At 32.7% G+C, this 24,576-nt stretch overlaps 1 protein-coding gene across 1 annotated transcript; it reads right to left on the bottom strand.

Moving 5' to 3' along the window:
- Positions 1–651: 651 nt before the first annotated feature.
- Positions 652–21,400, bottom strand: LOC115885204 (glycerol kinase-like). The gene is given in 9 exon segments (XM_030904032.1): positions 652–1,070; positions 2,588–2,723; positions 2,940–3,117; positions 6,547–6,682; positions 10,299–10,507; positions 10,510–10,554; positions 12,526–12,834; positions 15,000–15,178; positions 21,067–21,400. Coding segments are annotated over 9 exon segments (1,545 nt in total). The 5' UTR covers positions 21,150–21,400; the 3' UTR covers positions 652–800.
- Between the last annotated feature and the right edge of the window lie 3,176 nt (positions 21,401–24,576).

Genomic DNA, 24,576 nt, shown 5'->3' with positions numbered 1-24,576 from the left:
ATGTTGTTATTGTTAGCTATAAAAACGGTCTCTTTAAATTTACGCCTTTTCCAATGAGGTTCCCTGTGGACAACCCGATTCGAGCTTCTGACAACTTTATATTGCGCTGTTTTGACCAAACATGGTCCGCAATACCTGACTTCATTGTTTCACCTTTTTGTACATAGTTTTTGTGCTTCGGACGGTGAAGTCGGACACTTAGAGGATGTTTAGTCCCAGTGGCGGATACAGAAGGGGACACATAGAGCCCAGGAACCCCCCTACATCTATAAATTGTGTTAAATATTTTTTAAGGCTTTTGAGTTAAAAATTACTTTTTATTTGGGCCCTCCTAGAATAAATTTCTATATCCGCCCCGGTTTAGCCCAATATACAATGCAACGCATTCACAAGATACCTGGTAGATACACTCTTTCTCTTGTTTCAATGACTCCGGTCTTGTTTTTGTTAAGACATTTCTTAACAAAAATGCCGGGTCCAGACCAAGCAGACAAAACAAAGACAAGACAGAAACATTCATGTTTTACGACAAAATTGCGACAAAGAATTGTTTAATTTAACATTAAGTGACGCTTGGTCACTGCATTCTTTTATTTATTTATGTCATAAATTCTTCCGCTGAACAGACATCCCTTAATAATGCTCTTACTGACGTTTGAAAAATACAATATATTTAACAATTCAATTTAAATATCATTATTGCATTCATAAATTGCATTGATTGTACTTTAATACATACATCTATACTTATTTTAATACAGAAAAAAATAACTTCTTAATACAACAATTATAAATTAAAATCAAAGTACGTCCCATCCCATTGCATTCTCCACAGCCAACTTCCACTTGGAGTATTTCATATCTCTCTCATCTTCTGACAGTTGTGGCGACCATTTATCGATGGGTATGCTCATGGGATTGCTCAGGTCCCATAGCCCAACTGCAGCACCCGCTACCATAGCAGCTCCCAATGCGGTACTTTCAGCCATTGATGGTTTGGCTACCGTGACACCGGCTAAATCGGCTTGCATTTGCATTAGCAATGAATTAGCAGTCATTCCTCCGTCTACCTAATAAAGTCAATACAAATATTTTCAAATTATTGGTCATATTTAGATTCAGGAGGCTCTTTACATAAGAATCGGAATGAATGGTATGAGATTTTCATGCAGATCAGTGTAATAAATCCCTATCTATTATAGGCTTGGTGGCCGCCGGTGCTGCCACCATCGGAGAATATCGTAAACAACTCATATACCCCGCTGGCAAGCGAACCTTTGGGTCGGCGTTTACATGTATAGGAGTGAGTCGTTATGGCAATCTAGTAAGTCGGAGTGAGAAAAAATACGAAGTATTTATTACATAACTACTTAATCTGACGCTAGATTCCCTGCGCTTGGGAAAATACTCGCCTTCTGTCTTTATTCAGTATATCTTATTTTACTAAGCGTGTTGACCGTACTCTTCGTACACATGAAAACCGGCACCCAAGACCAGAAATGCCAACCCTTAGTATACAAATACACGGGTTTAAATAGCGAGTACATATACGAAAATTTTATTATTTAATAATTCTAAAAGTGTTGGGAAGTATAATTTGTAAAAATTCTAACAATAAAAATAAAATAGTAAATATTTTGATATCTTCAGAAGGCTAACTTGTATTATTATTTATTATTCCACCTAAAAAAACTTTTTAGATGATTTCAGCTACGGTATATAGCGAGCATAGTTTTACTTTATACATTATCAAGGGTTTTACGCAGCGGTTTTGCTAGTGGACTCATAATTGGAGCTATTTCGGCTATAACAAAATTTTTTAAAGGTACACAATTATAAGTTTAAAAGATGTTCATAAAACATTTAATCACTACTTGATTAAAAAAAGTATACTATTAATATTGTAAATTATATTTTATCTTTTCATAGCATAGGTATTAGGTATGTCTATTTAATTTTTGATTATGTAACGAGCACTTTGTTTACCCACTTGTTTAGTCGAACTGCTTGAATCAATTTTTCTTTTGATCAAATCCGTGTGAGAATGTGAGAAACTATGAAGCTATAAAATGTTGTTTCGGGAGAGTTGAATATCCGGGAAAGTTGAGTTACTGAATACTATTGCACCCAACAACGCCCTAATTACGCTCTCCTGTTCGTGTTGACATTTTTTTCGCCGATTTTATTAACATTTAAAATTGTCACAGCACAATATGACGCCTAGTTCGGATTCTTTTTGACTTATTTTTTACCACCCGAAACAGCGTTACATCACACAAACCTCGTACCTGAGTGTTTTATAGTTTCAATAACTGCACTAGCAAAAAACTAAAATACCTAAATATTATGACAAAGCCACGATTTCAATATTATTTTAATCCAATCAACATGAACTGTAACCGGGACGGCGTGAAATACATAGCGAAAATGCTGTCGGATTTTTTTGAAATCAACTGAAATTCACCAAGCCTATACTATATTTATATTTATTTACAAGAAAATTAGACATGTATTTCGATAATTATCTCACATTTTCCTTTGCATGAGAAAGACCATTATTACTAATATTTGTCTACAGATTTAGTACCTTCAAAACATTCAGATGAGACCCATAATCCTTGTTCATTGCTTCCAATATGTCCCTCGTTTGATAAGACACAGCTTCTAAAGTAGCTCTAACGATATGAGATGCGTCTGTCTCTTCTGTTATACCAACAATAACCCTATAAATAAAATAAATTATTGTTGATAAAAATTATAATTTTAATTTTAAAAAAGTTCGATATAATAAGAGTAATAATTTGTTATAATTTTTAAGTAGTATTATTTATTTTTTTAGCGCATCTAAAGCGTATGTTAGTCCAAAAACAATTTTACTGGTGATAGGATGTGATGATAATAAATATAACTAGAAATAGAGTTAAAAATTACACTCTTACCCTCTGGCTTCTTGTTGCCAGTAAGGAGCATAGAGACCACTAAATGCCGGAACGAAGTAAACTTCTCCAGATTCTACATTAGCTTGCTCGGCAATTGTTTGGGCTTCTCCAAAACTCGGAAGTATATTCAAATTATCTCTCAACCAATTCAAAGCTGCTCCTGCTATTGCCACCGATCCTACATAACAGTTTTGATACTTCAAATAATTATTGATCTATTTACCATTTCTTATAACTTAAAGTATGATCAAGTGTGCTTTGTATTATGACAGAAAAAAATGAGAACATTTTTATCTAAAATAGTTTGTCATCATAAAAAAACACACGTGAATATTATACTTTTAAAGGTAAGAGTTACTCTTAAGGCGAATATTAAAGAGCTATTTTACTCTTCATATGTTCGATATAATGTTTATATGAAACTAAAAGAGTTTCGGACTTCCATTGTCTTTATTTATTTTGCTTACACAAAGTTTCGGTCAGAACTATCACTGACCGTTATCAAGTGTGAACTCTTGATAACGGTCAGTGGTAGTTCTGACCGAAACGTTGTGTAAGCAAAATAAATAAAGACAATGGAAGTCCGAAACTCTTTTAGTTTTAATACTGAATCATTGTCTACCACATTCAAAATTCAAAGTAATGTTTAAATACATTCAAATTTCAATCCTATTTGTATTATAATTGGAATTTATTAATACATATTCTACAATATTTAATATAAATATAGTAATAAATAATTCTATATAGAAATACATATATAGTTATTATATATTGTAATGGAAAATAAATTTCTTGCAGTTTTTAGGTATATAATAAAATTATATAAGAGTTTCTTGCCTTGAACTGCTAATATAGAAATTAATTCCACGCTGTGCTCGTCATAATGTGGATCAACCTCTCACTACCGGTTTCGGGGCCCTACCCCATCATCAGGTGAGCTTGGGTATTTCCACAAAAGTACTACGATTGCACGCAGGCCGCTATCTCGCGATGCGGGACTTAATATCTTACCGCTACTTTATGACAAGTCGTGTTTATATACTCTGCGCTGTGCTCGACATATTGTGGAAATACCCAAGCTCACCTGATGATGGGGTAGGGCCCCGAAACTGGTAGTGAGAGCAGGTTGATCCACATTATGTCGAACACAGCGTGGAATTAATTTCTATATTAGCAGTTCAAGCCAAGAAACTCTTATATAATTATATTATATACCTAAAAACTGCAAGAAATTTATTTTCTATTATATAATTTGGGCTTGCCGAAAAAAGCCTTTATTTACCATCGATAGTTGTGCCTCGGTGGTACGAAAGTACTACCATTGCACGCAGGCCGCTATCTCGCGATGCGGGACTTATTATCTTACGGCTACTTTACGACAAGTCGTGTATTTATATACTCTGTGCTGTGCTCGTCGTTTTGTGGAAATACCCAAGCTCACCTGATGATGGGGTAGGGCCCCGAAACCGGTAGTGAGAGCAGGTTGATCCACATTATGACGAGCACAGCGTGGAATTAATTTCTATATTAGCAGTTCAAGGCAAGAAACTCTTATATAATTTTGTTATTATATAGACATACCAGTAAAAGGCGTGTGGGAAGCTAAAATGCAGGGAACGAGATCAAGGGGAAGACCAACTAAAACATGGAATGACACAATAGAGAAGATAGTGCAGGATAGAGGACTAACATTAACAGAAGCCAAAAGTTTAGCAAGAGACAAAAATAAATGGAAACAATTTGTGTATAGTATAGCAATTAAGTGAATTTATTTAATTTAGTATACCTTACACCTTCGGGTAGAAAGGTTTTTGATTATATATACAGGGTGCTACAAATTCGAGGTATGAGCATTGGTAACTCGGTAACCGTAATAGATACGAACATAGTTAAATTGGGGCAAAGTTGCGCTTTGGGATGTTCACCAAGATGCCATCAAAAAAGTTTTAAAAATTTCAAGGGTTGCTGAGTTTTTTGGAAAAAACGGATATTTTTGAAAATCAATTTTATTTTTTCCTGTTGTTACTTTTTAGAAAATCAAAAAACTAATTGCATATTCTCATAGCCACTTTATTAGAGCTATCAGATAGTATTTTTAGATTTTCAAATCAACTGATAATTTGTGAGGCCAACTTATTTTTTTTAAATACGGACCTGCATTTTTTATTTCAGATTTTGAAAGAACTCGCTCTCCTGAGTACAATGATATGCCACACTTAATATTATTTTTGTGTTGGAAATTTAGACACAATTTATTTAAACAAATTTCAAGTCCGGCTCTGTTTTTTTTTAATATTTAATATATTCATCGTTACAATATTGATATGCTTTCAAACTTAAGAATGACGTGGGTTGAATACGGAAAATCAAATGCAATAAATCAATAAAAAATAATATAAATAAAATGTAATATAAACAATCAAATCATTTCCCCGGAAGATGGATTGGACATGGTAGAGCAGTGTAATGACCAGCGAGGTTCCTGGACCGTCTGATAACGTCAAGTAATTCGACAGGTCCAAATTTTACAAAAAAGTGAAATCAACATATCGGTAGTTACAATAAAGAGTATAAAATGCATTCGAAAGTATAAGAAGAAGATCTATTCAAAAGCTATGAATAAAATTGAACGAAAAATAAATAAATATATCTGTGCAATAGGGAGGGTGGTAACCCTTTCGAACATGTAGACTATGTAAAGCATTAGAAACTAGTTTGTAGAAGTTAATTTATTCATAATAACTACGATTAATATTATGCAAATTATTAGATCGTACACTGAGAATTTCAAATTCACAATAAGAAAAGTTAAGAATAATATCTTTAAATTGCTGATCTGGATATTATTTATTTGAATCTTTCAATTGGCTCAATTTTCTTTATTCAATGTTAATTAGCACTGATCAATATTGTTGCGATGAATATAATCAGATTAAATAATTTAAATTTAGGACTTGAATTTTTTTTTAAATAATAATTAAATAGTTTTGTTGCTGTTAAGGTACCCAAAACAAAAAAAAAGTATAAAGTGTGGCATATCATTGTACTCAGGAAACTTACAAAATCTGAAACAAAAAACGCAGGTCCGTATTTAAAAAAATTAAATTGGCCTCTGTATCTCACAAATTATCAGCTAATTTGAAAATCTAAAAATACTCTCAGGTAGCCCTAATAAAGTGGCTATGAGAATGTGCAATTAGTTTTTTGATTTTCTAAAAAGTAACGACAGGAAAAAATAAAATTAGTTTTCAAAAAAATCCATTTTTTCCAAAAAACTCAGCAATCCTTGAAATTTTTAAAACTTTTTTGATGGCATCTGGGTGAACAGCCCAAGGCGCAACTTTGCCCCAATTTAACCATCTTCGTATCTATTACGGTTTCCGAGATACCAATGCTCGTACCTCGAATTTGTAGCACCACGCATAATATATAGAAAAAAAGCGACGTTAAGTTGATTTGGGAATGACGATAGCTACATTCACTACATAATTTTACATAAAAAATGGCAGCACCTTCACTTCCAATTCCATAGCTTTTTTTCTTCAATTGTATGCATTACTCGTTTACTTCTTACACTAAAAGAATATTTTACATTGTAATGTACCTTCCAATGCATAAATGGCTTGACTTTTTGGTCCCAGTTGATAGGCAACTGTAGTTATTAATCCATGTGAACTGTTAATTTTTACTGTTCCAGTGTTATACAATAGAAAACAGCCTGTGCCATAAGTAGCTTTTGCCTGAAAATATAAAAATATATTTAATACTATTTACTAATTCGGAGACAATAATGGCCCTATTAGAGGCAGAGTTGATAAAACATAGAAAAGGAAATGGGTACGTATAAAACTGTATATCGCGCCTCAAAAGTAGTTTATAAACTATAACTTTTTTATTTTTTCAGGTAAAAAACGAGATTTGGTATGTTAGTATATGACATAAATAACAATTGATTGGCGAATTCAATTGTTTTTGGTCACTTTCTGTTTCACCGGAAATGACTACAACTTATGATTTTTAAATGGCACCCTCGGTATATATTTTACTTTATTCGATAAAAAATGACACTCTAAAAAGAATGAAGAAAATGAATGAAGAAATCTGAAAAGAACATATCATATGCCAATTTTTGGCATTTTCGCTTAAATAAGTCGTATTTTAAATTTCAATCTACAAGTGCCACGGCTGTATTAAAAACACTAATTTTTAATCAAAAAGCCTGGGAAAAATAAATTTGATCATCTAATGTTTTTCGTGTCTTGTCCTGGCCGTTTAAAAGATGTTTTTTTAATCACATTTTATTTTTTTCAAATTACGGTAAACAGGTTCAAAACAAGGGTGGTTAATTAGCATATTTGGAGAAAGCATTTTTTACGAATAATTTGGTACCGCACACTTGGTATTTCGAGTCAAATTGTCGTTATGAACCGCATGTTACAACTTCAAATAAATCATATGCGAAAATGTCAAAAGCTGACATATGATACGTCATTCTATTCAGAGTGTCATTCTTTATCGAATAAAGTAAAAAAATACCGATGATGGTATCATTTAAAAATCAAAAGTTGTAGTTATTTCCGGTTAAACAGGAAGTGACCTAAAACAATTGAATATGTCAATCGATTCTAATTTATGTCATATACTGACACACCAAATCTCGTTTTTTTATCTGAAAAAATAAAAAAAGTTATAGGAGTGAGCCACTTTTGAGACGCACCCGGTATAACAGAAAAGAAATAAGTAAGGTTATGCAATGAACTGGTATAAAATTTTGCATTAAAAAAATAAACTGTCCGAAAAGTTTTTTTTTTCAAACGTCACAACCAAAGTATTAATTTTTGTAACGTGACAATATACAAAAGTAATTTTCACGCCTAAGCACAGATCTAGGCATAAAAGTAAAGCACTTTTACGCTTAAGCTTAAAAGTATAAAAAGCCCTAAAATATGTTATTTTTTATTGTCATTATTGTTACAAATCCCGCATTTTTTCATAAACTTTTTACACAAGTACAATATTACTATTGACGTCTTTTCAAGTCCTTAGGTACGTAATTTTAATAAATTAGTATATTTTATAAATCAAGTTGCAAATACCGTATGATATATGAAATGACAATCGATGACATTTCCCATAAACATTTACATATAAAATGACAGTGTTCTTCATTTCATAGCCAATATGCATCATACCAAATTATAATATTTTTTGATCATACTGCAACAAAACCCGACTTATTCTAATTATTTTTGTGTTTTTTTCTGTTTATTAATTAAATATTAATTTTTATTTCTAGAAAAACGAGATACAAAACAATGATTCCACTCAATGGACACGTTTTTTTGTAAATTAACGCTTCAACATTTGCTAAAACAGTTTTTGCTTAGTATCTCGAAACAACGTTTGTGGGATAAGGCGGGTTTTGCAACTTGACGCCTCATATTAGAGACTGGACCAACAAAGGATTAAAAATTGATGGAGAACATCTTAACCGTTTAAGATTCGCTGATGACGTAGTCTTAATAGTCAAATAGTCCTGAAGAACTACAAACACAAATTAAGGAACTAAATAGAGCCAGCAATAAAGTAGGTCTCAAAATTAATTTAGCAAAAACTTAATGAAATAGTAGACAGAAAAGACATTCTAGTAAATGATATAAAACTGAAAATAGTAGAAGAATACATATATTTGGGACAACTAATACACAGCTCGGAATCTCTACTAGCAGAAATCAACTGAAGAACTAAGTTAGCATGGAGTACTCGTGGAAGAAACTCAATCACATTCAAATCTAAAATGCCACTTTATCTAAAGAAGAAAACATTCGACCAATGTGCACTACCAGTCATGACTTATGCATGCGAAACTTGGACACTTAAAACGGACATTATAAGGAAACTGCAGGTCGCACAACATTCAATAGAGGGAAATATGCTAGGAATAACCAAGAAAGACCGTATAAAATTAGAGTGGATACGACAAAAAGCTCATGTAATAGATGTCATCCACAGAATCAAATTCCTCAAGTGGCAATGGGCAGGACCCCTGGCAAGAAGGTTAGACAACAGATAAACCACGAAAATTACAGCGTAGTACCCACGAGGAACTAAGAGACCTAGAAGAAGACCGAACCTGACTTGGGATCATGATAATAGGAAATTAGCGATAACTTGTGCTCGCATAGCAATAGACAATATACAATAATAATAATAGACAACAATAGGCCCAACTACAAAGAGAATATCTAAATATATGAGACCTAACCATAATTGGAAATGGTTGAATAAGCTGAGAATGATGATCATGATGATATTATGTTTCTGTTATTTAATAGTAGACTTAACATCTTTGATGATGATGATATAGAAACCAAATTAATTAAATACTCAGTATAAATAATACATTGTAATATACCGGGTGCGTCTCAAAAGTGGCTCACCCCTATAACTTTTTTATTTTTTCAGTTAAAAAAACGATATTTGGTATGTTAGCATATGACATAAATTGGGATTGATTGACGTATTCAATTGTTTTCGTTCCCTTCCTGTTTCACCGGAAATGACTACAACTTTTGATTTTTAAATGGCACCCTCGGTATTTTTGTACTTTATTCGACAGAAAATAAAACTCTGAATAGAATGACATATCATATGTCAATTTTTGACATTTTCGCATATGATTTATTTGAAATTATAACTTACGTTTCGTAACGAAAATTTGATTCGAAATACCAAGTGTGTGGTATCAAATTATTCGTAAAAGAATGCTTTTTCCAAATATGCTAATGAGCCACCCTAGTTCCATTTGAAAAAATCGAGATATGATTAAAAATACGATTTAAGTATTTCCTGGCCAGGACAAGACACTAAAAACATTAGACGATCAAATCTATTTTTCCAGGGCTCCTTGATTAAGAATTAGTGTTTTTAACATAGTCACGGCACTCTAGATTGAATTTTAAAATATATTTTTTTATTAAGCGCGAATATCAAAAGTTGACATATGATATGTCATTCTTTCAGAATTTCATTTTCTATCGAATAAAGTAAAAAATTACCGAGAGTGCCATTTAAAAATCAAAAGTTGTAGTAATTTCCGGTGAAACAGGATGTGACCAAAAACAATTGAATACGTCAATCAATCCTAATTTATGTCATATACTAACATACCAAATCTCGTGTTTTTATCTGAAAAAATAAAAAAGTTATATGGGTGTGACTTTTGAGAGGCACCCGGTATTGTTACTGTAGTTCTTAAATTTAATAACGTTTAATAATAGGTTTGTGTAAATCAAAGTTTTCAATAAATTTTTGTTTTCCTGAATGTTTAGTGTTAGGGCTCGTAATTAATCGTACCTCTCCCCTTTGTAAGCACTGTTGGCCCAACAAGGCGCTTTGTTGATCGCCCACGCATCCAGCTATGGGAACTCCGTTCAGGGAGCCAACTGTAACATTTCCATATATCTCAGAACTTGACTTAATTTTGGGTAATATACCGCTGGAAATTCCGAAGAAATTTAAAAGAACTGGATCCCATTTCAAAGTGTCGATGTTCATTAGCATCTCCTCGAAGCGTTTGTGACGTCCGTGATATGCAGACCACCATTAATCCCTAAAAAATAGATATTTCAATACACAGGGGGACCCAGTGTTTCAAAAAAGATACATTTCAGCTCTTTTATTTCAAATTTTTACTCTAAAATGCGAGAAACACATATTAAAACATATTTTATAGATATATAGGCTGATACGGATATACAGGGTGTCCCAGAAATAAGTGCAAATATTTTAAGGGGTGGTAGATCTCGATAAAAGAAGCATGTTTTCTCTTTATCGTTTTTCAAATAAGTCCAAAATAACAGAGTTATTTTACTTTGAAAATTAAAAAAAAAAATGATTTTTTGCTAAAATTTTGAGAACCACTGGATCTTTTCTGGATTTTCTTTCTTGTAAATCTAATCTAATACCTATGTTGCCATATTATCAAGAAATTATGTTTTTTAACTAAAAACTAAAAAAAATTCCAAAAATTTTTTCAAAAAATTTCGAATTTTCAAATTTTTTTTTTCTCGAAAAAATCCTCATAGGCGTGTTTCTGGGGTTGAACTATACTACCAGTTAAAATATTTGCACTTATTTCTGGGACGCCCTGTATAAATATAATTTTACAAATAAAATGATAGCGATCTTTATTTCACAGTCATCGCTAACGCCGGTTTTTTTTTTCGATCATACGGTGTCTTTACATTAAACATGTATCTTTTTAAACAGAATAGTGTATGGTGTTTGCTGAGTGGACTTTGTCAAAAAAATCATATTACACACATACCCCAAAGTCATAGTCTATACCGAGTGGTTTTTAAAATGTGACCATTTCCAAATTAAATTTTATTTTTTTTATAATTTTACAGCTTAACGTCTCTCAAAATTAAAAAAAAAATAAATTATAGATGCTTTTTATCTGAGATTATTTTATCATAACGTTGATTGAAGAAATAAGAAGATGCGCAACCTTATGGGCGACGTCGTGTCACATAACCTGTCCGAGATGTAGCTGGCGTTACCGTCACCCTGTCCGAAAATTCCGAGATGTAGTTTAGCTCTGCGCCGCTGCGCGCTAATGTGATCCGCTGCGCTGTCATTTACGGCACAGCGAATAAAGAGTACTGTATCATAGATCTGCTTTCAGTCGACAGAGTCAGTGGCTGCCGGGGACAGTGTTGTCAGAACTACTAATTAATCCGTAGATTAACTGAATCACACTTTTTTTTCTTGTCGCGCACACTGACCCGTACCGAACGCGCCACACTCACCGCATTATGCGCTCTTTTGTGTCTTTTTACCCCTACTACACCCGTATTTGCCAATCAAATTTCTCATCAGTCGCTTCCGGAATCCTGTCTGCAGTGATATGCGAGTTTTTTTAATATTTCTCGACAATCAATGACAATGAACAAGAAATAATTATGAGCTCCTTGCTAATAGAAGAAGAAGAAATCATGAGAAAGAATCGAAAGTTATGGGTTCACAATATCAAAAATTTTACCTTTATAGGAGGGGAATTCGACACATTATTACCATATTTAATTGAGGACGAACTGAAAATTTTTGAATATTTTAAAATGAGCCATGAAAAATTTACGAACTCTCTTAACATATTTCTACTCTCCTCATCGGCTAGTTCGATTCGGCTACACACGTATAGTGGAAGGAATTGCGTGTGACGTCAGCAGCACTAGCCGCATTGACCGAAAATCATTCTGGCCCAACAATGCTAGCCGCATTTTTGTCGATGCGATTCGTGCGGCTCTGGCTAGTGTGCGCACCTTCATTGAAAGTAACACAAACAATATTTTTCTTCGGTCAATGCGGCGCGTGTGACTCTGGTCAGTGTGCGCGTTCCTCCAAACGCTATCCAAAGTTTAATAAAGCTCAAACAGGATAGTGTAGAGAAACAGTGACTAAAAACAAAGTGGCGACATAAGGGGGGGCGTAATTTATAAGGTTTTTTTTATATTTTGTTTTAAGTAATTTATCTATCTAAGTTATGAAAAGAAATGCATAACTAAAATTTTATACATGCCTCCAGTAAGATTCCATATTATCCACGAATCAACGGTTCCAAACATGCAATCATTCGCAGCAATAGCCTTTTTGACCCTTGGTACATTATCCATCAACCATTTTACCTTAACTGCGCTAAAATATGGCGATAATGGCAAACCACAAAGCGGTTTAAGGTAGTTTTTATTTTTTGTTTTATTGGGTACCTTGTCCAATAGTTGGTCCACTGTGCTTGACGTTCTAACATCCAACCATACTATGGAGTTGTAGAGTGGTTTTCCAGTTGATCTTTCCCAAACTATAGTTGACTCCCGTTGATTTGTGACACCTAAAAATCACTTTTATTGGTATTAACTAGAGATGAGCAAAAGTGCGATTCTCCAATCACAATTGAAACTGCGATTACGATTTTTAAATCGCTGCGACTAGAACTGTTGCGATTTTAATTATATAATAATTCTTAAAATGTTACACATCACAAAAATTTTATATATTTATTTTATTGAAACTTTTCATTCATTATTAACTGATTAACTATATTATATCATTACAGAGATGACCATTATTATTTTCTCATGTATTTTTTTGCTGACTTTCGTTACTTAATAATTAATTTCGGTATAAGTATTAAGAATACAAGTTTTCGAAAAAAATTCACCATTCTACCACAATGCACCAAATTACCAAAACAGTTCTTTAAATTATTAACTTAAACTTCTAACAAACGATTCGATAAGTTGATATTGACTACACATGTTCCAAGTGAACTTGGGCCAAGGACACGGATACTGCCATATGTCTCACTTGTAACATACTCTGCTTGTATCGTATCAACTGTTTAATCCAAGTCGAGTTGGCAAGTAAGTTGGCACCAGCCTATATTTTTACTTGGGTGATACGAAGGCCTTCCAACTTGACTTGGATAAAGCAGTTAATACGATACAAGCAGCGTACCAGTGAAACGCGCGCAACGTTATTATAAAGACAGGATCACACAGTCCAAGTGTATTTGAACCAAGTTACTTGGTCCAAGTACCATTGCGATAAAAAAAAAGTAGTACCAGAATTAGTAGTCCCAGACAGAACTCCTGGTCTAGAAGGATATTTGAATTATATTGAATTTTGGATTTAGCCAACAATACTGTTTTTTTGTTTATCCCTAATGCATCTGCAATGTCCCTTATGGGAACCCCATCCCTTAATCGTTAATATAATCGAATTTTGCTCTGAAGTTAAGCATTTTTGAAAAATTACATGACACTGACACAAGAATATAGACCAGCAGATTAAATCATATTTTGTTGTACTACTTTTTTTTTATCGCAATGGTACATACACTTGGATGCTGATGCTGATGATACGGCATATTTTTCTAGTACAATTGTACTTATAAAAATACGGCGCGCGTCTCAGTTATGTTTTTAGCATTAAAGTAAGTAGGCTGGATGCCAACTTACTAACTATGCTACGAAACCTTCCAACTCGATTTAGATAAAACAGCTGATACGATAGAAGTAGCGTATAAGTGAGATGTGCACAGCATCCATGTATACAGTATCTATACTAATATATAAAATCCTTAAGTGACTGACTCACTGATTAATCACGATCCTAGGCTCAAACAACGTAAGAAGCTGAATTTTGGCATACAGGTTGATTCTACGGTGTAGAGGTTCGATAAGAAGGGATTTTTCGAAATTCCAGTTCCAAGGGGGTGAAACCACCTGCACCCCTCAAATATTACAATATTTTTTATTTAAAAAACGGCCAAGTTTCCGAAAAGACGCTTAAACCCGTATATTTTATTTTGTTTTTTTATATATTTTAAGATTTTTTAAAAATGTATACAGGGTGTTTCGAAAAATCTGGTCATTGATTAATCGCGATCCTGCTTAAAGCGCTTGACGTAAAAAGCTGATTTTTGGAAAACGGATTGACTTTAGGATGTAGAGGTTCGATAAGAAGGGATTTTTCGAAACTCAAATTTCAAGAGGGTGAAAACGCCCCTCAAATATTACCATATTTGTTATTTAAAAAACGGTTAGTCTTTCGGGAAAACGCTTGGACACGCATAATTTGTTCTTTATCATCACCATTACAATTGATTAATTCGACGCGAACGAAGTCGCGGGTACACGCTAGTAGTAGTATATAGCAGCATCCGTTTGATTTAGTCTAAAGTCCAAGTACACTTCCATTTGGTATAAAGTCCAAGTCAACCCGCCTTAAAACAATTTCAAAAAGAAACTTTTTAAGAAATAGCTATTGATAATCTCCTTATGATCATGTCTGGTGTATTGCAGTAGATTTATATGAATTTATGTTTAAACATCAAAGGTTTCAATTTGAAGTTTAGAAGTTTTATCAAAATAATAGATAATTACATAATATAATGAAGTAACATTTTAATAGCTAGCAACGAAACTCAACAAATCTATTGTTTTACACAATTCTGTAAATATTTTTTAATTGACATAACTTAAAATATATTACCTACTGCACTGATATCATTGACGCTTCCTCCCAAAGCAATAAGTTTATCAATTGTCTTTTCTATACAGATTGTGACTACTTCCATAATAGCCATAGGATCCTGTTCCACCCATCCTTCTTGGGGAAAAATCTGAGCCAGAGATTGCTGATGTGATGCTACAACTTCCGTAGTACCGGCCCTAAATAGATTACAGAACTGGTTAGTTATTAATTAGTAAAAGAAATTTACATTTGAAATTTAAAATAAGTTACTAAAGGTTACATACAATCAGTTTTTAGGTCTAACTTCCAATTGTATTACTTTATAAGAAGATTGTTTGTGACATTAATACTGACGGAAAAAGGTGATGTTTTTTAACTTTTTATCCATCATTAGCAAATGATCAACACTCGATTAGTTTATGATCATCTGCTGATAATGATAACATGCCGTGGTTAGCTAAACGCGCGTCCGGTGTTTAAAGATAAGGTGTTTTGATGTATTGTGGTAAATTTAAAATTGTAGCAAAACGCGCGGCCAGTGCCAAAATAAAGTGTTTTGGTGTGCTGGGGTGAATTAGTGTTTTATTTTGTTGTCTAACACCAAAGATACCAACCTCCAAAGATACCACCTCCAACAAACAGTAATAAGATTATTATTTGTTTTCAAAATTTCCCTTGTTTATTTTCTTAATATTCTCTAAATGCCTATTTCCCTCATTATTGTATTTTGTATTTCATCAAGAGTGGGTTCCACATTAAAGAACCTTCACTGTGTTTTCTTCATTGAGTTGATAAATCCAGCATATTTTTCTCAAACAACTCAACCTGGTCCTGCTTTTGGTAGAGCAGGAAAACATATAGGACAACTATTATATTTTTTTAATATAGCTGGATACGATATTAGACCGCAAAAGACTATCAAGTACCGTTTGATCGAAAAAAAACGGTGTCCAGTTAGCTGGGAAATGACGATCGATGACATTTCCTATATAAATTTACATATAAAATGATAGCGATCTTCATTTCATAGCCATCGCTAACGCCGTTTTTTTTTCGATCATACGGTATCTTTACATATTATGTCAGTTATCATTAGACAACTGACGAGAATTACACTTAACATTAGTGGGCCTCGAGCCGGCAAAAGAAAGGTTCTGCATGGCCACGGTCGTGCACTCCACCATCTTGTACGCGTTCTAAATTTGGGAGAGAGCCATTAAATATAAACATTATGAAGCAATTCTGGAGAGAATAAATAGAAGTAATCTGGAATATGTTGAGAGATATAATGAAAAGGAAACAGTTGAATGAAGCAGGTAGTGACATAGACAGTGGCCTCTCTTGAACAAACGTCCCGTGGTATCGAAATGGGTCAGTTTTGAGTATAGATGGTGGGTAGGACTAGAGGTAAGCACCGACACTCCGGCCGTAAATGGCCTTTTTCCATCTTAAAAAAAGATATACATAACGTACGAGTTGGAATTCGGTGTCTTCCACCCCAGACTTATCCTCTACAGATCTGATCTCAGCCTACAGTGTGTCAACATATTCCAGTATGGAGGTGGACAAAGATTGAACGAGTCGTTTATTTGAACGAGGATCAACAATGAATCGTAGGACTCAATTTACCGCTGAGAATACGGTTAGTTCAAGCGAAGAGTGGCCAGCACGGATCACAATGCGACTCGTTCATTTTTACAGCTCTACGCTAATTTTTTTTGCTCTCTACGTTCAAAGAATCATGGGAATTGATTCATTGCTTACAATACGGTTCGTTCAATTTAATCGTGGGAGGCCTTTAAGAGTTGTCCAGTTTTGCATTTAGAGATAGTCCTGCCAAGATTCTCTAGGCATGTTCAATTACGGGACTGTTGTTAATTGCTATAAATTATTAATTTAGAAACTTAGTTTCTTTTTGTCTCTATATAAGGAAGCAGCGCTTCCCCCGCTTCAATGGACCGCACGCCCCTGATGCATTTATATTATTTTATATGTCATAAAAGATATGACTTTATGGAAATAATTAACGAACAACACTGAACCCGTTCCTCGCCTAGAATTCAATAATGTCGTACTTTTATCACCTTGTTTTGCAATTCATTTCGTATAGGTGTATCATAAACGCATATTAAGCCATATAGCTATTACGAAGTACCTACTAATTCTATGGCTATTACAAATATTTTGAGATATGTTTTATAGAAAGTGAATAATTGAGTCCTTATCAATGATGAAAAGTCATATTATTATTCCTGTTATTGCGATATTTGTATCTTATCTTAAAGTTTAATAAGTACCTATTAGAATTTTAAATTTTCAATTGTTTCTAAAATTTTCTTACAACAAAAGTATAGCCTCTCTTGAATAGCTTCAATTACTGAAATAAAATATGTTTATAAAATTTATTAAAAAGGACTAATAAATAGTCTTAACGGATTAAATTACTAATAATAAAAAATATTATTCCTTAAACGTTAAGAATTCATTGTCGGCCAGGCAAATTCTTATTACTAATAAAAAGTCACTGACAAGCTGGTTTCCTTTTGGATTCAACGGTGTTGTGTTTACAAAATAAAATCACTTTTTTATTTTCTAGATTTTTCCAGTAGCGAAAAGATAAAAAATCGGACTTTTTCCAAAAAATTAACCCGCCACAATGGTATACCTAGATGATATTTTTGAAAGTATGAAAGTTATTTAAAATAATAAATACACATTGGTTCGATTTAACACAGGAACCATTTGAATTTGTAATTTTGTTTTTTAAAATGTATATCCATCCTAACCCAAAACACAAAACGATCTACTTCTGTATAAGTAACGTTACGGTTTCCATCAAAAAATAATTAGCATTTCGTAATTAAAAATATCAACAACTTCATAAAAATAGAACCAGTTCTATTAATAAAAGAGAAAACACGTGGATCAGTAGCGTAACAGAAATATTTTGGAAAACAAAAAATTTAGAGAAAAACAAAAAACATTTGCACTTCATTTGTCATAAAGATATCTATAAGAGTATAACAAAATATATACATTTGTACTTCATAATTTCATAAAGATATCTATAATAACATCAGAGTTACTTTATATGAGAAACACCCTGTATAGATATTGATTTAATAAAACTTTTCCATATGTATTTCAGAGCATCTTCACTGAAATGAAATTAATAAAGTCGTGCGTGTATACTTATTTTATAAACATATGCTAATTTAAATTTAAACAAACTTATACTCAAATTTTCCTACAGTTTTGTACAACTGTAAACGGTATTATAATATTCTTTGGTATTATTTATAAAAAATCTATATGTGGCTAATCGACCCACAATTCGTAATTTTAAATTTTTAAAGTTTATTTTATTTATGGATCAACAGCGCCTTTATCATTAATTAAGTGACAAAGGCTAAGCATTATTATCTATAGGTTTTCATTAGGTTAAAGACCAGAAATAGTCAACAATATATCAATACAGATAATAATATAATATAAATTAGAATAATTAATTTTTTAACTAAAATTTAAAAAAAATCAACAAAAGTATACAGCCTCTATTGATTTTTTTTTCAAAAAATTCCAAAATTTCAAAATTCTATAACCCTTAAAAATATATGCACTTATTTCTTTCTTTTTATTAAGACTCACCCTGTATAACGATGTTTTAAAAAGAAGTGATATTACAGTGATTAATTTTGTCTGTCAATTTCATAATGAAGTAAATTATTTCCGTGTACCAAAATTATAAATACTGTCTTGCCGCGGATATATTTTATGCAGGGCGAGTCTTAAATAAGTACAATTATTTTTAGTGGTAGTATATTTCGACCCCCAAAACACGATTATGAGTTTTTTTGGCGAAAAAGAACTTGGAACTTCTTGAAAAAATTTTTGGTTAGTTAAAAACATAATTTCTTGATAATAAGGCAACATAATATGTAGTAGATTAAATTTACAAGACAGAAAACATAAAAAGGATCCAGTGATTCTCAAAACTTAAGCAAAAAATCATTTTTTGGAACTTTTGAAAGTAAAATAACTCGGTTATTTTGGACTTATTTGAAAAACCTTGGTAAAGAAAATAATTGGTAAAAAATAAAAAAAATTGGTAAAGAGAAAATATGTTTCTTTTATCGAGATCTACCAGCGCTGAAAATATTTGTACTTATTTAAGACTCACCCTGTATAGTTACATATCGACGATAAGCTATAAATTACTTTAAACTGTATATATTACGCTCAATAGTCGAATTCGGGCAATGCCCGAGAAAAATACAGAACTCTAGTTTTGAGCAAGGAATATTTCCCAAACCCGAAAAATTAATTTTATTCGATTATTTTTTTTGCTTATAGTATGATTTGATTGCATTAATTGGTTTCACTCTTTTTGGTTGGATTGGTTTAGTTATTTGGCGAGTTGGTTAGCGTGGTTATTTGGAGGGTGTTAAATCATTGGTTAATTGATTTTCCGGGTTTGGGAAATATTCCTTGCTCAAAACCAGATTTGCGTATTTTTTTCGGGCATTGCCCGAATTCGACTAATGAGCGTAACATATACACTAAATGTACCGTACGATCGAAAAAAAAGGCGTCAGCGATGGCTATGGAATGAAAATCGCTGTCATTTTATATCTAAATTTACATGGGACACGTCATCGATCGACATTTTCCAGCCAACTAGATGCAGTTTTTTTTTCAATTATACGGTATAATTATTAAATATATTTCTATAGCATAACTAAACTATTATGTTCCACAATATTATTAAAAATAAATAAAATTTTATTTTATTTCCTCGTTTTTTATATTAATGATATTTCTCTGATATCACTGTATCTATCAAACTTTCTTAAAATAAATTGATATAAATATAATTTAAAAATAATAACCCAGTGAATTTAGTTATCTACTAGAAATCAAAAACAATACCGGGTGCGTCTCAAAAGTGGCTCACCCTTATAACTTTTTTATTTTTTCAGTTAAAAAAACTAGATTTCGTATGTTAGTATATGACATAAATTAGGATTGATTGACGTATTCAATTGTTTTTGGACACTTCCTGTTTCACCGGAAATGACTACAGCTTTTGATTTTTAAATGGCCCCTCGGTATTTTTTTACTTTATTCGATAGAAAATTACATTCTGAATAGAATGACATATCACATGTCAACTTTTGACATTTTCGCTTAATAAAAAATCGTATTTAAAAATTCAATCTAGAGTGCCATGGCTATGTTAAAAACACTAATTCTTAATCAAAGAGCCTTGGAAAATAGATTTGATCGTCTAATGTTGTTATAGTGTCTTGCCCTGGCTAGTTAGAAAATGCTCAAATCGTATTTTTAATCATATCTCAATTTTTTTTAATGGAACGAGGGTGGCTCATTAGCATATTTGGAAAAAGCATTTTTTACGAATAATTTGATACCACACACTTGGTATTTCGAGTCAAAATTTCGTTACAAGCACCAAGTTATAATTTCAAATAAACCATATGCGAAAATGTCAAAAATTGACATATGATATGTCATTCTATTTAGAGTGTTATTTTCTATCGAATAAAGTAAAAAAATACCGAGCATGCCATTTAAAAATCAACAGTTGTAGTCATTTCCGGTGGAACAGGAAGTGACCGAAAACAATCAATCCTAATTTATGTCATATACTAACATACCAAATCTCGTTTTTTTAAGTGAAAAAATAAAGAAGTTATAGGGGTGAGTGACTTTTGAGACGCACCCGGTATAATGCAGAAGAAAAATAAGTTTCTAAAGTTAAATGTCACTATCTATCTTCTAAAGTTAAATGTCAACTATGAACTAAAAAATCAAAATAGTTATTTATATAACTGTGTTTTAAAAATAAGTATTGTTTTAACTCATGTATCAAATTCTCCTGTTTGACATTAGACATGGACTTTTTGAAGTGCATACGAAATAAGAAAGTTGTTACGATATAAAATAAATGAACATTTTATAAGGCGACAGATGTCGCTAATCTCCAACGAATAAAAATAATATCGATATTTTTAGCAGAAAATTTTCTCCTGCATCGAATAGTTGCATACGATCACTTTTTTCTTACCTGAACAGAATGAATCTGGCACTGGACGTGCCCTCGTCGATCGCTCCAATCAGTGGGCCCATACCAACGCGCGCCTTCGCCATAAAATAGAACCGTTGATTGAAAGAATTTCTTCAATCAACGATAGAACCTAGAACCACTAGTTATATGTTATCTGTGCTAGAACGCTAAATTCTGTGCCTTCGCCTCAACGCCTAACCTCACTTACTGAGCGCTTTTCCTATACGCGACTCTACATAATCTCTGGCTTTTTTTAAATTAAATACGAATGGAGAGTAATCCACCGCTGCTGGTCGCTATCGACTCTGACCTTGGTGTAAATTCCGTTTGTTTTTATCGGTTAATATATCTACTGGGTATTTACTTTTTAATTAATTATCAATTCGATTGCTAGTAATCGTATTATCAGGTTTATTCTATTGTTCGCTTGGCTCCGATTAATCGTTGCAAGCGCGCCTCGTTGCAGGACTCATCGATTGTGGTGTTGAAATGTTGAAATCGGCCTGCAGAGGGCAAATCAAAAAATGGTTTCTCGAGCGCAATTTTTATAGTAGATGGTTGAAATTGGTCAGTTTTAACAAAGAACATCTATTTCCTGACTAGATACAGAAAATCGACTTTAATGTCATGGGCTCGATTTTTGAAAAATGTTTAATGTCATAAATTACATATCGATATTTTGATAAATAGTAAATTAGTTCTGCATTTTTTCGAAATCGTCTATCAAAATCTAATACTGTCTAGTTGGACAGATTATGTCGCATTTTCACACACACAGGTACAATCAATAACTACAAATTACTTTAAACTGTATATATCTATCAAATACAAAAGGTATTATTCTGTGGTATAACTATGAGAATAATGTTATTAGAAATGTACAGGGTGGTCCGAACTGTATCCCGGAAACTTCGGCAGCATATTCTGCAGATAAAAATAAGTAAAAAAGTTCGTATAAATGTATGTCCTAAAATGCTTCATTTCGGAGATACAGGGTATAGAAATTTCATTTTTATTTTGAATTTTTCCCAATATTTTCTGAAGGAATGTCAATATTTAGATGAAATTTGGTGTCTGGGAGTTTTTTGATATGAGAAATTTGATTTTGATGTCAATATCTCTACTCTCCTACTTGTAGAGGGCGCCACCTACATATTTTTAACTGGTTTGAAGAGTAATAACTTTTCGTCTGTACCTGTATAAAATTACTAAGTAAAAAGATATACATTTACGCCGTTTTTAACGTAAAAAAGGTCTCTTAATAAAAATCGCTACAAGTAACTATTATATTTGAAATCGAAATTATCAATACCTGTCATCATTGACATAAACCAAACATGTTGACTAAATAGTTAATAGACTGAAATCATAAATTTGAAATGTTTTTGTGCCAAGTCATCATCAATCATCATTTTTTTCGAAGAAAATTTTATGATTATGATAATTATTAATTTAAAAAAATAAAAATTTCCCAAATTTATTATTTCAGTGAAATCTACTCAAAACTATCTACTCAACATGTTTGTTTTTTGTCAATAGAGACATGTATTGGCTATTTCCATTCTAAATATCTCGAGAAGGGTTGCTCGTAACGTTTTTTACCAAGAGACATTTTTTTCTTAGAAAATTACGAAAATGTATATTTTATTTTCTCACTCAGTAGTTCTATACGAGTACAGACAAAAAGTTATTACTCTTCAAAACAGTTAAAATACATGTAGGTGGCGCCCTCTACAAATAGGAGTCATAATGACATCAAAATCAAATTTCTCATGTCAAAAAACTACCAGACGCCAATTTTCATCCAAATATTAACGTTACTTTAGAAATGATTTGGAAAAAATCGAAATAAAAATAAAACTTCTACACCCTGTATCTCCGAAACTAAGCATTTTAGGACATACATTTATAAGAAGTTTTTTACTTCTTATTATCTGCAGAATATACTACCGAAGTTTCCAGAATACAGTTCGGACCACCCTGTATATCTAAAGTTTAGTTTTACTACATACTTTTTTATATTAATTATACTACGATATCTAAAAACACTTTAATCAAATATTAAAAATTATTATTATTATCTATTATCTACTAGAAATCAGACACAAGATAATGTAGAAGAAAAATAACTTTGCAGAAAAATAATTTTGTGCACTTAAGTATTAGTGTGCCGGTAGGAGAAAATCCTAGCAAATATTACAGTTAAGGTCCGAAGTTACGGTTAAGGTCCGATATTCGGTTAATATCGACATTACCCGGTTAATCTAGAGAATAACACAAAACAAAACAACCAAAAACCAAACCAAACCTAAACATTAACCTGTTAATGTTGACATTAACCGGACATCGGACTTTAACCGTAACATCTACACTAGCTGACTTAGGGAGAGCGCCCACCAAAGTAACGTAGCATATGACGTTGCACATACATGGCAATGGTATAGCACTAGCGTTTAGCGTTGCATATGATTTTCCAGGAAGCGCACATGCATATAAGTGATGTGGCAGTGGCATAAACATGTCGTCCTCAGAGGATGAAGGTTTGTTATCAGTTGTAAACCTAATTAATATGAACCAAAATTATCCAACGCGTCGCTATTAGATACACCACTTTTGCAAAAAGAGACAAAGGAACAGTGGATTTAGTATTTTTAAGGAATTGAATATCTATACTGAAGGATTTCAAGCATTTTATAGAATGAAAGAAGAAACCTTTGATGTGCTAGTTAGAAAAGTTGTTCCAAGTCTTGTTTATTCCTGTCCGAATCGTCCATCATTTTTGCTAAATTCGAGTAACGTATTAGTAGCACGTGGCGAAAAGTAGAACCAGTTCTAGCTTTGAAGCAGTGACATGGCATGCTAAAACGATAAATGATACTTTTCTGACAGCGCTACTCCAGTTTACGCTGACACACTTATTGTCGCTTGTTCAATTCGACGTAACTTGCTAGATGCATGTTACTTGCCAGATTACGTGCCTCGTCAGATGGTACGTTACATTGGTGAGCGCTCTCACTAAGGGAGAGCGTCCACCAAAGTGACGTAGCATATGACGTTGCAAATACATGACAATGATATGGCAATAGCGTTGCATGATTTTTCAGGAAGCGCATATATAAGTGATGTGCGCTTATATAACAATGTCGTGCTCAGAGGATGAAGATTTGTTAGCAGTAAACCTAATCAATATGAATCAAAATTATCCAAAGCGTTGCTATTGGAAAAAGAGACAAAGGAATAGTGGAAAGGAACTGAATATGTATTCCGAAAGATTTCAAGCATTTTATAGAATGAAAAAAGAAACCTTTGATGTGCTAGTTAGAAAAGCCTCAATCAATGATACAAAACGTATATTGAAGTCCAAATCGTCCTTCATTTTTACTAAATTCGAGTAACGTGTTAATATCACGTGGCGAAAAGTAGAACCAGTTCTATTTTTGAAGCAGTGGCGTGGCATACTACAACGACAAATGACCCGTTTCTGACAGCGCTACTTCAGTGTGCGCTGAC

This window comes from Sitophilus oryzae, unplaced genomic scaffold, assembly GCF_002938485.1.
Source record: "Sitophilus oryzae breed Bouriz unplaced genomic scaffold, Soryzae_2.0 scaffold_377_pilon_pilon, whole genome shotgun sequence".
Classification (NCBI taxonomy): domain Eukaryota; kingdom Metazoa; phylum Arthropoda; class Insecta; order Coleoptera; family Curculionidae; genus Sitophilus; species Sitophilus oryzae.
This window is presented reverse-complemented; position numbering and strand designations above follow the sequence as displayed.